A 15577-nucleotide genomic window follows, 5' to 3' on the forward strand; every position below is an offset into this window, starting at 1 on the left:
ACTCCCGGGGTGCCAGACCTTGCAGAGGCCAATCCCCAGCTCTGGCCTGGTCTCTCATCCATGCTGGTTTAAAACTGGTGTCACCAGCCTAGAAAATGACACTTCCTGAGGTAAAAGCTGTACAGTTTAAACCATTTTATCCAGTTTTGCTCATCATCCTGATGGTGATTTTCTGAATTTGGGGTTAGTGTGGCTAATGGGGATTTCTGTGATGTTTAGCTCTGTAAAACTGAGGTGAGGCTGCTCCACACGGCCAAGGCAGTGTTGGTTTTCTCAGGCTCTCTGTGGGAATTCTTGGGATAATGTGGATCTAGAAATATGTGGGATAAGAGGGGGAGAATGATGCCTAATGGGAGCATTTCCTCAGCCCTGCTCTCTGCTGACTGGAGGTGGAGCACTAAACACCAGAGAATAATGTGAATGTTACTAAATTTGCTTTAATGCAGGATCACAGTCAATGGTTTATTATAACTCTTCTATTTAATTAACCGTAGATCATGTATTCAATGATATTCAGCCAAAACAATTGTGACCCTTTCTAGAAGTGTTTCAAGTCCTCTGAGTCATTGATTCTGTCAGATTTACCATTTTAGTCCAGAAAATGTTACTGAGTTTCTGGAGAACTGCAGCAGTCTCCAGCTGGTATCTCCTTACTGCAGCCTTTTGCAGAAGTATTTACACAAATAAAGTGTTTGTTTATATTCAGTATCTCTGGAAGTAATTGAACCTTGCAGTGATTTTGCCCTCTGAAATGTGACACCCATTTTACACCAGTGCCTGAATCCCCTGTGTCCATCTCCTGAGGGCTGTGGGGAGGGAGGAGCTGGGATCTTCTGGGGGTTTGATCTTTTGGCTCTGAGCTTCCTCCTCTCTCCATTTCCTGGCTGTTTTGGGCCCTTTTATTCAATCACCATGGCAGGGCAGGTTTCCCTGGCTCTGCCCAGCTCAGATGTTTCTGTGCCAGGCTTCTCCTCCCTCCTGTGCCTGGTGTGTGGCAGGAGGAGCAGCTGCTGTCCCTCAGGTGAGGGGACAGTGGTGCTGCTCCTCCTGCAGCACAGGAGTTGCAGCTCTGTGGGGACAGGCTGGGGTCCAGGGGTGTTTGCTCCTGGGTCCCCAAGGGAGCTCCAAAGGCAGCCTGGCCAGCACTGAGCTGCAGGTAAGGAGATGATGGGGGAAATGTGAGGGCACCACCTCTGTGCCCTGCTTCCCCTGGATGTGGCTTTGGGGAAAACAGGAATTTTTTGTGGAGCAGGAATTTCTTCCCTGGGTCAGCTCTGACTCAACCACTCTGGGCAGGTGAGATCTTGGTGGGGTTTCTGTCCCTGTGTGCAGAAGCACAGTCAGAAGGACTCTTACAGTCACAGGGGGCTCCTCTTGCAGTCCCTGAGGAGCACTGAGCACCCCAGGTCCATCCAGCTGGAAAAGGCAGCTGCTGGTGGAGGTTCCACTGGCTGGGAGTGAGCCTGAGGTGACTCTGGTGCTGCTTTTCCCACAGCTCCTGCTGAAGAGGATGCAGAGATCCCAGCTGGGAGAGGCTCAGGTGCCTGGAAATGTCATCCAAATAGTACAGAAGGTAAACAGGGAAAGGCCAGGGTGTGTTTGGGCACAGCACAGGGGCACAGCCTCCTGCTCACTGTGCTGGGGCTGCTTTTCCCTCTCCTTGAGGAGAGCAGAACCAGTGCTTGGGTTTCAGAAAGGGAAGGATTTTGGAAGTGTTTTTGTTTGAGGAGAAGCTGTAAGGGGTTGATGGAGACAGGAATGATGCCCCTGCTCTCTCTCCAGGCTGTGAGGATCCCCTTGCCCAGGATTTCCACTTTTAGTTCCCAGTTAGGCAATTCCAACTTCACCTCTTGTCAGGGTGGGACAGGGACACCTTGGCCCTGTGTGCCCTGCATGTGACAACAGGGCAGCCAAAGCCAGGGCCTGGAGCGCTCCCTTCAGCTCCTCAGCACTCCCTGGGGGTTGGCAGGAGATAAACTGGGGGTTTATTCAGGAAGATTTATACAAAAACTGGAAGAACTAAAAGCTTTGGTATATTTTTATTGAGTCTGTGTTATTAATCCCCTGCAGATTTCTTGCCTTTTGGCCTGGGAGTGCTCAGAGGTGGCTCAGGAGCTCAAATGTGGAGGAAAAGGGGATCCTAAACTGGGGAAGGGTTCCCAGCTGCCAGGTACAGAATGGAAATGCTCTCCTTGCCTTCAGCACTGTGAGCTGGGTGGGAATGACTCAGTGCCTGTGTGGGCTGCCTGCTCCCAAAGCAGCTCCTGGCTGGAGCTGCTCCTGCTTCTCATCTGTGCTGGGAACGAGCTGGACACGATCTGGGCCCCATTGGTTGGTTCTGGGCACGTTATTAAGTCAGGCTGACACAAGGAAGTGCCTTAAATACCTTCAGATTCTCCCTCGTTTTGCTGAGCAGGGCCAGCTGGGAGTGAACTGCATCCTAAAGCCACGATCTTGGGTGAGGTGAGCTTTAGGCTGGAGATATCTGCAGCAATCCCTGAATTGAGAGTATTTGGAAATGCAAAAGCAGCATTTATGTAGCTAATGCAGCATTGCTGATTGTTCCCAGAGTTCTGGAGCCAGCAGGGCACAGGAGGAGCAGATGAGGTAAAATCAAAGCCATTTTCAGTCAGAGGCAAGGTGAGCATTGTTTACCTGTCAACTCTGCAGGTTTCAGTGACACATTCCCAATGTTCCTCCTCCCTGAAGTGTCCTTTGGTGGAACAGACACCCCTGGAGGAGCAGAGTTTGCCAAAAAAAGTGTCTCTGGAGCAGGGAATCCCCTGCTCCACATCCAGGGGATCCTTGGCTTCCATTTCTCACATGAATCCCTTTGGATGGCTCTGATCCCATCAGCAGCTCCACAGGGACCTGGGAATCCTCCAGGTAAGGGGCCAGGACAAGGTGGGGGCTCCTGGACTGCAAATAAATCATGATTGGGAATGAACAACTTCCTGTGAGCAGGGGGACAGTCAGGAGCAGGGCAGGGACTGTCCCCTGTGCTGGCCCTGCTGAGGGACCTCCAGTTCTGGGTCCTTGGGCAGGAGGGACCCGCAGGGGCTGGAGTGTGTCCAGGGAAGGGAACGGAGCTGGGAAGGGGCTGAAGCTCCAGGAGAGGCTGAGGGAGCTGGAAAGGGGCTCAGCCTGGAGAAAAGGAGGCTCAGGGGGGCCCTTGTGGCTCTCCCAACCTCCCTGGGCGGTTCCAGTGCCTGAGCCCCCTTTCCATGGGGAAATTCCTGCTGTGCCCACCCTGAGCCTGCCCTGAGCCCCCTTTCCATGGGGAAATTCCTGCTGTGCCCACCCTGAGCCTGCCCCTGGAGCCTCCTGAGGGGCAGCAGGGAGGTGGCTCCTGCTCCCAGCCTGGAGTGCCAGCAGCACCAGAAATGAGCCCAAGCTGGAGTTCACTGCCACATCCAGAGAGGAGTTTTTATTTGTAGGAACAGCCACTGCAGCACAGACACTGAGCACAGGCAAGGACTGGCACCACCAGCCACGATGGGCAAGGCTGAACGGGGAGGCCACAGGAGCAGCCAGGGGATGCAGAGTGGGGCTCTCCATGAGACCCCTCCTTGTGCAGGGAATTCTCCACTGCTGGTGGCACTGCTGGGTCACACAAGCTGTGCTGGGATTGTTGGCTGAGTGAGCAGCAGCTGCCAGGTGAGCCCAGGGAGGGATCAGAGGTGTCCTGGTGTCCATCCAGGACAGGGACATTTGGTGGTTGGAATTTCATCCAGTTGGAAGGGGGTAGCCTTTCCCCAGTGAGAGCCTTTGACCATTTTGGCTGGTGAGCCACTGCTCCCATTGATAGAGCCTTGGGAATGTTGCCCCTGGGGAAACTGGGAGTTTATTTTAAATGAAAAAGAGATCTTTCCCTAATGCACATAAAACAAAGGAGAAAACAATGCCTGAAGGACAAAGCAGAACCAAAGAACCCCTCCCTGTGCTGCCGGTTCCATCTCAGTCCAGGAAATTTCACACCAAGATTTGATGCCCTTCAATGGGGACAGAGAAAATCTTTTTTTCAGGATTTCTTTGAGAAATTTGACACTTGAGGGGAAACCAAGCCAAGCTGTTCTGCAGCCTCATGTGCCCAAAGCCCAGCAAACCCCTGTGGGCACTTCCACAGCACTGAAGCAGCCCTGGATGTTTTTTTCCAAATTTTCAATAATAGCTTTTTTCTCTCCACAGTTCTGGTGTCAAGAGTAAAATTAAATTAAGTTTTTTGGAAATAAAACCCTGTAAAAACAGGTCATTGCCAACTAGGTCCCAGAGATGAACCAGGAGCACCTTCCACCACAAACACCAATAATTTGTGTCTTTCCAGCAGCCAGCAATTTTCTACCTCAGCATTCTAGCTGGGGCTGTTTCTGCCCAGTGTCCTTCTGAATCCTACAGGAAAAGGGTGTGAAGCTTTACCAGTGACTTTGCTGTGGAAGAAATATTTAAAGAAGTCAGACACCATGGCCAGGAAGCCACTTGTTCTTCTCATGCACAACATTTCTCCTACTGAGCAACATTTTTGTTTGTTCTGAGCGGGATTTGTCTGTTTGCAGTAAATACCTGTCACATAGCAACAGAAATATTACTAAATAATAATACATAACATGTTAAGCTCCTTGGTCTAGAAGCTTTTAATGAAAAAAACACATGTTCCTGATAAAAAATAATAAATAATGTCAGTTTTTCTTTGTGCATTAAAAATATCTGTACATGGTTCCACGATATGACAAAGTACAATTGTATTTTCTAGGCTCAGGGTGGCATCTTGGGGTAAATCTTCACCTAAAAAGGGTCGAGGCTCGTGCTCTTGATCCTGCATGAAAATCCTTTTCCCAAATTTGTGGAGTTCAGAGCCCTGCCCGCCCTTTCCATGCAAAGGGGGAAGCAGCCCACGAGGAACGTGGCAACACCAACATGCAGGAAGCAGCTGAGGACTGAGATCTTGGCAAATGTGAGACTGGAAAATCTGGAACACTTCTTGCCTCGACTGTAAGAGACCAGCAACAGATAGAAAAATAAAGGTGGCAAAGGTAAGTAGAAGTTTCTCCTCCAAATGTAGCTAGAAAAGGATTTAGGTGGTTTTGTTTTCCAAGATGGCACTTAGTGATCCATTGGCTCTGGCTCCTGGCCAAGCTTCTGCTGCCTCAGAACGCCCAAAGTTTGCTCGGGGAGGGATGGGGACAGCTCTGGGCCCCAGGACACATCCCATCCCCTGGGAATGGCAGAGCAGGGCCATGGCTCTGAGCTGGGCTGGTCCCACTCAGCTCCTGGGCCCCTCCCTGGCCAGGAAACTCCACCAGGGCCGTGCAGAGCCCTGCAGGCTCGGGGAGCACAGCTGGGGCTGGAACCAAAGGGCAGCAAACATTTCCTCTTGTTCTCCTGGAGAAACGTGGGGCTGCTCCTCCCCTGGCAGTGCCCAGGCCCAGGCAGAGCCAGCAGGGATGGGGCAGCTCGGTGCCACCCCACAGCTGTGGCCTGCAGGGTGGGGTGGCTGAGCAGGGGGCAGCTGGAGAGGAAAGGAACAGCTGGAAAGGAGCAGCAGGAGTTCCTGCTCGGGCTGGTTTGGAGCTGTTTTGGCCCTGGCTTTGCCAGGAATGCCTCACTCCTGGAGCAGGGCTCTGGCACAGCTCCAGCTGCTCCTGCAGGGACAGGGACAGCAGTCCTGACCCTCCCCGTGCTCCCACCCAGCTCCCACAGCTGGACATTCCTGGGAATTCACTGCAGGAGGCACCAGGACAATGCAGATGGATGGATTTTCAAGTGCTGCTGTCTGTGAATCCTTGGGATATCCTAAAATGCCTCTGTTCCTCCTCTTCTGGCCAGGACTAGAAACAGGACTCTTGGGATTCGGGGTCGGGGTGGATGGGAAGCTTCTCTTGTTCCTGGTGGTGCCCGTTGTGTAACACCTTGTACCTGGCAGGGGAACACAAACCTTGGTCAGTGCCAGCTCAGAGGCCAAACTGATGGAAAATGAGATAAAGCAAAGCCCAAAGTGTATTTAGGAGAGTGATTGTTCCAAATATCCAGATGCCACATTAAAAAGTGTGAATCCCTGCTTTGGGAATGAAATCTCCAGTGTGGAGCAGTCAAAGCAATCCCTGAAAACCAAGAAGCTGGTGGGTTTGGGGTGTCTGAGGTGAGCTGCACTGCCTGAGTGTGGGCTGAGGATGCTCCTGCAGGAATTCCCAGCTGGATGCTGGCTCCCAGCATGGCCAGGGCACTGCATGTGCAGGTGTTTCCCTCAAACACCCCTTGGAACTCCAGCACTTCAAACAAAGACCAGGAATTTAAAAATGTGCTCCCAACGAGTCACAGACTGGATGTCAGAGACAAGCAGAGACATTTTGACCTCACACTGAACAGACTCCAACGAGACAGCCACAGAGAGAGAACAGAGCTGGAACTGAGGGACCAGGTCAGACAGGGACACTGTGGGACACAATCCACCCGGGACACCTCGGGAATGCCAAAGGCTCTGCCACAGCTGGGACACGGAGAGAGCCCTGACACCTGGGGCAGCTCAGCACCATGGACAGGGACCGGGATAGCCAGGGATCCAGACAGAGAGAAACTGGGTTATCCAGGGATCCTGATGGACAGGGACCGGGATAGCCAGGGATCCCGATGGACAGGTGCTGGGATAGCCAGGGATCCAGACAGAGAGAAATGGGGTTATCCAGGGATCCCGATGGACAGGGACCGGGATAGCCAGGGATCCCAATGAACATGGACTGGGATATCCAAGAATCCAGCTGGACAGAGATTGAGATATTCAGAGTTCCAGACAGACAGGGACTGGAATATCCAGGGTTCCAGATGGACAAGGACTGGGACACCCAGGAATCCATCTGGACAAGGACTGGCACACCCAAGGATCCTGATGGAAAAGGACTGGGACACCCAAGGATCCCAAAGAACAAGGACTGGGACACCCAAGGATCCACCTGATGGACAAGGACTGGGACACCCAAGGATCCCAAAGAACAAGGACTGGGACACCCAAGGATCCTGACGGACAAGGACTGGGACACCCAGGGATCCAAACCTTCCTCCGTGTTCTGCGGCCGTCCCAGAGTGGAGCAAGAGCAGCAAGAGCAGGTGGTGCTGATTGTTAGAGGTTCATTAAGCTAAAGAGGAGTCATTGAGGTGTCCCAGGATGTCGTGTGGCACAAAGTGTCTGCCTGAAGCCTCTGGCAGTGAGTTCAACACTTCCAGCTGTTTACCCTGTGGGGAAAGAGGACTGCTAGCACAGGAGGAAAGAGCATCCCTGGCATCCATGGCTTGCTCGGGTACCAGCGCATTGTTCCTAAAATATCCCCAACATCTCCAGGAGTCTGTTAAGGGAGTCCTCTGCTGCCAGGCCTTTGTGTTCTGTGGGGTTTTCCATACCCTGCAGCCTTTCCTTTCAAATGTAAGTTCAGAGCCCCCTGCCAGTTGCAGGGCACTGATTTAGTGCTGGATAAAAGCTGGGATTTTTACAGCCTTGCTTTGTTCTCACACAAAGTTTTTGTTCTCTCTCTTTCCCTGTGCCTTCACTGATCTCTCTCTGAAAATACACCTCATTTCTCAGCTCTTGGCACCTGTGGGGAGCAAGATTTAGAGAAATTCTCATCTGCACCTGAAATTCAGCTGCTTCCTCTGCAGGAACACACCTGGTGTGCCTCAGCCAGGGATTTATCCTACAATGCAAGGAGAAAACAGCACTGGAACCCTCCCTGTGAGGGCTGAAGGCTTCAAGAGAAAGCAGCCAGGTAGGTGTGAGAAAAAAATACATCTGAGGGAGCTGGAATATGTGTGCAGGGAAAAAAGAACATTAAAAGGGTTAAATGCTTTAAGTAAATTATCTACAGCAAATTAATTGTGCTGTTTTCCTGCCCTGATGGGCTCCTTGGTGGGATTTGTGTACCCCCCAATAATTAAATTATAAAACAATAAATCCCAGCAATGGGAAGGCCCTGTCCCTCCAGGGACCTGCTGCTGTTCTGAGCTGTTCACTTTGTTTGCTTTTCTCACTCTCCAAACTTTTCCACTCTCAGATATTTTCCCCTTTTCTGATCTGGAGCAAGTCTTCAACTCCTTGTGAGATAAAACAAAGAAGAAAAAAGCAGAAAAGAGCAGACTCCAATTGATGTTCAATGCCCTTTGCTGCTTTTATCAGGGGACTCATCTCCCCACTGTGATATTGGCAATTTTGGGAGTGAACATTCACTGCCTGTGTCTTTATTTTCTCCTTTTCCAGTTGCTAAAGCCCATCTCCAAATGAAACACTTCCAAACACTTTTCTTCCTTCACCTACAAGCAGAAACTCCCCCAGGAGCAGCCACCATCCCACCTGGAACAGATCTCCAAGGAAAAGGCAAGTAGGGGATGTATCACAAACCTTTTGTTTTTTGCAGGAGCACCCAGGAAAGATTTGCTGGGACCAGAGGAAAACAAGATGAAATTATGTAAAATGGATAAACTGAGAAGATTTGCACTTGGCTTGAGCAGAATCCTGTTCTCAATAATTTATTTTTATACCATTTTTCTCCTCCACCACCTAAAATAGTGGCAGGTAGAAGAGGTTTTGAGGTAAAAGTTGGCTGGAACAACATTTTAAATGGAACTGAGCTTCCAAACTGAATGAAGGACTGAAACTTTTCCAAGATTTGACAATTGTGATGCTCCACAATTTATCTTTCCCTGGATTTTCCTTTCTCTCCCAAAGTGATTTTCCTCTGGAATATTTGCAGCACCACTGCTGGAACTTCACCCTCCAGCTCGTGTCCATTCCTCTGGGCTCTGCTGCTTCCAGAGGGACTTGCAAGAGCAAGAACAAATAATTGCTCTGCAGTGGGATTGTGGTGAACAATCACTTGGCAGAGGTTATTTCAATGAACACATCCCTGAAATCAGCCTTGCACCATCTGCTCAGTCCCGGAATTATAAATTCTGAATTAGAAAACAACAGAATTCATAAACCACGACAGAAGTGAGGGGAAGAGAGCAGCTTCAGATGGATTTTGTGCTTTATCCCCGCCTGTGCTGGCTGTGCTCTGCGCCATTCCTGTGTCAGGAATGGGTGGAAAAGAGTTGTTTTTTTTTTTTAATTTCTGTGTTTTATGGCAGCCCCAGAGCCCCAGGAACCAAGGCCTGGAAGGGCAGGATGGGTCTGGGAGGCACCAGGAATTCCCCAGGCTGGAAGCACCAGGAGAGATCCCACAGGAGGAGCTGCAGAGGGCCAGGAGCAAAATCTGAGCCTGTTCTCCAGGACATCAGGAGTGTCCCCTCCTGCTGCCTGCCTGAAAGGGACTTGTGATATTTTTGGAAAACTGGGAGATGCTGGGAAACAGAGAACTGAGAAAAGGGTAACACAAAATCCAAGAATCTCTGGAATTCCCTATTTTAATCTGTGATATTTTTCCACTTTGAAAGAGCAAAACCCTCAAATCTGAACTCCACCAAATGTCAGAGTGAACTGGGAGCAACATGCATTGCTCCATTTCCCTCTTCTGCTGAAAAAATGAATCCACAGAGGCCAAATTAAGTGGAATTTCACAAAACATTTGCTTTTAATGCAGCTGCATAAGAAACTTCCACAAACGAGAGCAGAATTATCCCTCTCTCAGCATTCCCAGGTTCACAAACTCCAGAAAATTAAAAGCTTCCCAGTAACTCTGTAACCTCTGGGCTGAATTTGTGCTGCTCCCATCCCTGCAGTGAAGTTCTGCACTTGGCCATCAGCATAAAATCATTAGAGCAGGGTAAGAAGAAATTGAATTATCCCATTACAGCCCAATGTGAAAACCCAGATCTTGGGAAAATGTTGGAATTGCTGAATTATTTACATGGCTCTGACAGCAATGTTGATTTTAGAGTCCTTTGTAGTCACATCTAAACACAAATCTCTCTCTGTCTCATGACAAGTGTTTATTTTCCCACTCCTGAGCAGTTAAGCTGAATCTCTTAATTATCTTTAAATCAAATAATGCTGTTCTGACCTTGGGAGCTGAACTCAGCCCTCGTCATTCTTTGCTAAATATCAGGCAGAGGTTTTATAAAACATCTGTCTCCAGCCCACACCACCCAGCTTTCAGTGCACTTTATAGGATTTCTGAAGAAATCCAGATTTAAAATTAGCACTTCTCAAGTAAATCAATACTTATTTCTCTTGAATAAGAGGAACATTAAAAAAAAAAAAAGATAAGGGGAAGAATTTTTTTGTCTCTGACAAGTCTCAGGAAACAAAGAGAGCATCTCCCAATATGTTTATGTCTCTCCTTTTCCCCCCCATCGTTCCATCATCTCTCTTTTTTCTGGCAAACCAAGATTCAACCCCCTCCAGTCCCTTTGTTTTTGTGTTTGCAGGAGCTGTGGATCCTTTTCAAGGAGGATGTTTAGAAGTGCAGGCAAATAATTAACTGGAATAGGATCTTGAAATGAAATGTCCAAACCCTTCAGCATCTGGTTTCCTTTTGGTTTTCTCCTGCTGAATTTCACCCAAATTTTGTTTCTCTGGGACTGCAGGTGCTCATTTCCATCTTCCTTTTTTATCCTCTTTATTCCAGGCTCTGTTAATGAATTTCTCTGTGGTGCTTTCTAATCCCCCTCACCACAATTGCTGAATTTGATCATTTTCCCTTTTCCCACTCTCCTGCTTTCAGCTGCTCCACCTGGATAATGTTTATAATTTTCCCTGTTTTCCACTGCAGGTTGTTTTGCTCAACTTCAGCTGAAAATCCTGAATTTGGGTATTATGAGGAGGAATTGGTGATGGAAACCAAGGGATCCACACAGGAACCACGAGGTGGGGATGGCCCAGAGCTGCTGAGCTCTTCTGCTTTAGATTTGTGCCATTTTAATGTTGCAGGAGTTGATGTTTCCACAACAGAAGCAGCAATTTGGGCACCAAAGGACAGAAATGAAGCAAATTTCAGAATCAACGAGGAGCTCCTTGTTTGCAGTGAGTGAAATGCATTTGCTAATTATAAACTAGGGTAAACAAATAAACAAATGAGAGAAGCCACGCAGGGGATGTGGAGAAGAGGAGCCCTTTCCCCTTTTCCTCCCATTAACTCCCTATTTCCATTTCTCTCTCGTTAATGTTAAGCTTGGCGCTCCATTACAGGCACTAATTAGCTCCAGATTTTGGCCTCCAGTTCGTTTTTGCACCATAATTAATGCAACAGCCATAAGAGCCCCAGTCTGATAATGAGGAGAGCACTTGGAAGTGCTCAGACACAGCAGAAGCACAGAGCAGCCCATTAGAGCAGCTTCCAGCCACCCCCAGATGGGAGCTGCTGGGTTTAAGTGTTTCAATTAATGAAACACAAGCAGGATCAATTAATAATATTCAAATGGAAGAGAAAGATTTATTTTTTTTAATGGAGGTTTCACCACTGGCATAATTACATCTTTTATCTGCTGGGGAAAAAACCTACATTTGTTAAAGCTGTGGAGTGAACCAGTGGCAAAAGCTGGAGCTGTTCAGTGGAGTTTGTCAGGTTTTAAATGTGCCACAGTGGGAGAATCCCAGAATTTCAGGCTGGGAAAGCCCTCCCAGCCCATCCAGTCCAGCTGTGCCCTGTCCCCACCCTGTCCCCAGCCCAGAGCTCTGAGTGCCACCTCCAGGGATGGGGATCTAAACCTCCCTTTCAGTATTTACCAACCCTCTCCCTCTGGGAATTGATGGCTTTTCCCATTGAAATTCCCAGTGGAAAATGGAATTACAGCTCGCTGAGATCTGGCAAACAATTCCCCCTCCTTCCCTGCTTTGTGTGTGAACAGAAGAGCTTTTTTTTTAGGTGTCAAAAGCAGATTTTGTGCCCAGCATCATGAGTTTGATAACAAAAGGCTGGCATGTGCACATTGTTCCTGTCACTGCTTTGGGATGCTCAGGAGCAAATGGCACCAACTCCTCCAGAGCAGCTGGGTCTCCCTCCCACCCTGCAGGCTGAGGGGAGAGCTCTGCTCCCCAGAATGGCTCACCCAGCCCTCCCTGCCTGTGGTCCTGCCAAATCCACAGTTTTGTGTCCTGGAAACTTCTGTGCAGCCCCAAGGTGGTGCTGGGAAGCTGTGCTTGCCTTAAGGTATTTAATTTAAGGGCTGAAAATTAGATTTTCTTGTAATGGAGTAATGACATAAAAATTAAATAACAAAATACCAGTTAAATAATAGCTAATTAAAACCTGTTAAATTTGTTAAGAAAAAAAAACAATTTAAAATTAATAATAAAAAACCTTGTGATGCCTTTAACATCTCAACTAGGACCTGTTGTAAGTTAAGCTCAGTAAATCTTATGCATCAATCTTATCAAAATTTTATTTGGCTGCCTTTCCTCAGGTCCCCATCCTGCTGAGAGAGCAAACACCAAGTTCCACTGTGCTGTGTTCAGTGGGAGTTTCTTCTCCCCTCTCCTTCTGTATCCAGATTTTGCAATTAATAATTCTATGATGTGATTAAAGGAGGACATTCCTGCCTTTGGACTTTCTCCCTTACAACCCACTGGGTGCGAATTTGTACAGCTCCATCCCTGAGATTGTGAACAATATTAATTAATTGTGAGCTGTGCTCCCCACTCCTCATCCTCTGCGAGCCTTTTATCAGGATTAAATGTCACACCACAGATGGGGACATTGGCAGTGGGTGCTGAATTTAATAAAATCTCCCTGCACAGCCTTGGTTTGGAGCGCAGGCTGGGATTTGAGGCTCCCAATGAATCCCTGGCTCCTTCCCTGGGCAGTTTCTGCCGTTTCAGGCTGTGCAGGTTCCCAGCCAAGGAGCACAGCTTGCCTGGGCTCTGTTCCTTCCCCTGTTCCTCAGGAAGGATGATGCTCCCCTGGCTCATCCCCTTCCCTGCCAAGAGCTGTCTCCCAGCAGGGTCAGATCCTCTGCAGGGGGGGACAGGAGCTGCCTCCTCATCTTGCTGTGATTCAGAGGCTGCTGAGCCCCCACTTTCTGTCACCCTGTCCCCAGACCTGCTGTCCTGCTGATCTTATCCCACCTCAGCCTCTCCAGGAGCTGCTCCTGGGGTTTTATTCCAATTAATCCCATGAGGATCTGTGCAGGTGGGGCCAGGCCCTGCTCCCTCTGGGATTTCAGGGGCCCTCTGAACCTTTCTGGAACAAAGACCTGAGGAAAACCTTTTATTATTTTCCTCTGAACATCCTAAAGAGCAGAGCCTCAAATCTCCTGAAGGTACCCAAAAGAAATCTCAAGCTCAACATTTGAATGTGCCCTGTCCAGGGCACGGAGGGGCAGAAATCTGAATATAAGGCACAGCTTGTTTTGTGGGGAGGATGAGGGGAACCCAAAAAACAAGTGATCATAAACAAACAGTTATTTATTCTCTGATGGGTTTGTATTTATTCTCAGAGTAAAACCAGCCCTCAGCAGCTCCTCTGGAGATGATTCTTTAGAGAAAATCCCTGCAGATGACACGAAGAGTTCCACTGATCAATGAATTGATTTTGAGAACAGCAGGAGGCAACCAAGGCCATCAAAACACCTGTGTATGTGTAAACCTTTATTTCCATATCCCTTCTGTTTACACCAGGTTATTTCTGATATTTTGTGCTTTCTTCTGGTCCTTCTGCAGATCTGAATGTCTTTCAGGGCCACCTGTGAGACCCCACCTGTCCAATTCTTTACACATTGCCATCAAATTTGCTGTGCAGAGCAAACAAACAAGTTAAAACTTCTGAAGGTTGTGCCATCCCTTGGTTGCCCCTGGGCCTGTCTATTTTCTGCTCCAGAAGAGATGACACAGTCCATAAATCTCTGCCCTAGTCCCTGCTTTGGTAAATAAAATCTGCTCAGATTTATGCCTGCTCCTTCCTGAGGAAAAGCAAAGCAGTGATACATGTGGCAAATGGAACAGAAAATTGCTTTTCACCCATCAAGTTTCCAGTGTAACTGCCTAAAGTTTGGGCTCTCCTACAGCAATAACTGGTCTCACAAAACAAACCCAATTTTGTAGCACAATTCTTTGTGTTATGTTGAGGCAACCAAAGATGTGCTTTGCCCAATAATTTAGCAAATGGCTTCAAACCATTTTAGGTTTAGGTTGGATATTGTGGGGGAGAATTCCTGGCACAGGGTGCCCAATGCCAGGCTGGACATTGGTGGGAGCAGCCTGGGACAGTGGAAGGTGTTTTGGGATTGGAACTGGATGAGGTTTAAGGTCCCTTTCAATCCAAACCATTCTGGGATTCTCCGATTCCAAGGAATGAAGATCAGGCTGCTGCCTCAGAGAGGAAGTGAAGGAAACTTGTGTTTATTTTGGCAGAGCTTTATCTGTGCTTCCAAGCCTCCAGAAATCCAGACTTTCACTGCTCCAGCTGCCCAGGGATCCCTGAGTTTGGCGAGGAGAATGGGGCTGCTCCAGGGCTAAACCCAACCCTTTGGAATCAATTTGGCTTCTGAAAAACAATTTATGAACCCAGCATCCCACCCCTTTGCTGAGCCAGTTCTGAATTGCTCCCTTTCATCCTCTCCAGCTGTAATTCATGTTGCTTAATTAATCTTAATTAAGTGTTGTGGGCATCTCGGGAGCTCAGTTCTCTCTTTATTTAATTACACTAACACACCATATAATGGTCTCTGTTTGATGGGATGTTTTGCCCAAGAGTTTAATCCAGAAGCTGAAAGAATTAATTAGTTCTTAGAATGCCTCCAGAGGGTTGGCCAAGCAAACTGTGGGTTTGTCACAAATGCCTGGACTCTTCAGTGACCAGAATCCACCCCTGATGCTGCACACCTTGGGCCAGAGACACATTTCCCCTTGCTGGGGCTCTCAGATCCCTGTGGGATCTTCTGGAGCAGGATCAGACTCATGGGAGACAGGGAGATCTGGGTCAAGAGTTTACAGCTGGTTCCTGTTCCAAAAGCTTTGCCCCTGTGCCCTGGCTGCTCTCTGCACACCCACAGCCTGAGCCAGCCCCCAGAGGGGATCAGCTGCCATGGAATGGGAATTCCAGCAGGGAATGCTCCCCCTGTTTGCCAGGGCTTGGTGGGAATTCCCTTCCCCAGCACCTCCTGGGACCTTGGCACATCCATGCTGATTTCTTTGCCCAGAAAGGCCTGGAGCTGCTGAGCCTCCTCCTCTGCCAAAAAGTACCTGGGATGGCCAAACACAGAACCCTGCAGGGAAACTCTTGGAGCAAGGACAAAGGCAGCAAAGGCAGGGACTGTCCTGTGACCCTGGGGCTCCTGATGCTCCTGTTCTGCTTGACAGCTCCACATGTGATGATTTTGTCACAGGATCTTCTCTCTAGCTGTGATTCCTTCAGGGCAGCACAGGAGTTCCACAACAACCTTCCAAGGGTGGGCTGCTTAGGATGAGCACATTGAGCATCCAAACTCACTGCAGAAGTACAGTTCTTCCCAAAGACAGACAAGCAGAGCCTGACTGGCGTGCTCCCAACATTTCCATGGACTTTCTGCTTCTTCTTGGCCCAAGCAGGGAGGTGTGGATGCATCTGCCATCTCTGCAGGATTTGTGGGTCAGGAGAGCGTGGTGATTGTTGGACACTCGAGTTCTTCCATCCATCCTTCAGGAACCGGCTCCATCCCAACAGAGGGAGATTCCAGGTGGGCC

At 48.8% G+C, this 15577-nt stretch overlaps 1 protein-coding gene across 5 annotated transcripts in view; it reads right to left on the reverse strand.

The window, feature by feature from the left end:
- Positions 1-5533: 5533 nt before the first annotated feature.
- HTR4 (5-hydroxytryptamine receptor 4) overlaps positions 5534-15577 on the reverse strand; it is a 62454-nt gene continuing 52410 nt past the window's right edge. For 3 of the 5 annotated variants that reach the window (XM_054287817.1, XM_054287814.1, XM_054287815.1), the window contains one exon: positions 5534-5913. In XM_054287817.1, coding sequence (XP_054143792.1) covers positions 5826-5913 — 88 coding nt within the window. In that variant the 3' untranslated portion in view covers positions 5534-5825. Of the gene's footprint in view, positions 5914-7045; positions 7225-15577 lie in introns of all 5 variants that reach the window. The other 2 variants (XR_008483812.1, XM_054287816.1) reach the window with 2 other exon arrangements.

Source organism: Melozone crissalis, unplaced genomic scaffold (assembly GCF_028551555.1).
Source record: "Melozone crissalis strain CALT ecotype California unplaced genomic scaffold, PUWL_Pcris_2 ptg000061l_1, whole genome shotgun sequence".
NCBI classification, from domain to species: Eukaryota; Metazoa; Chordata; class Aves; order Passeriformes; family Passerellidae; genus Melozone; species Melozone crissalis.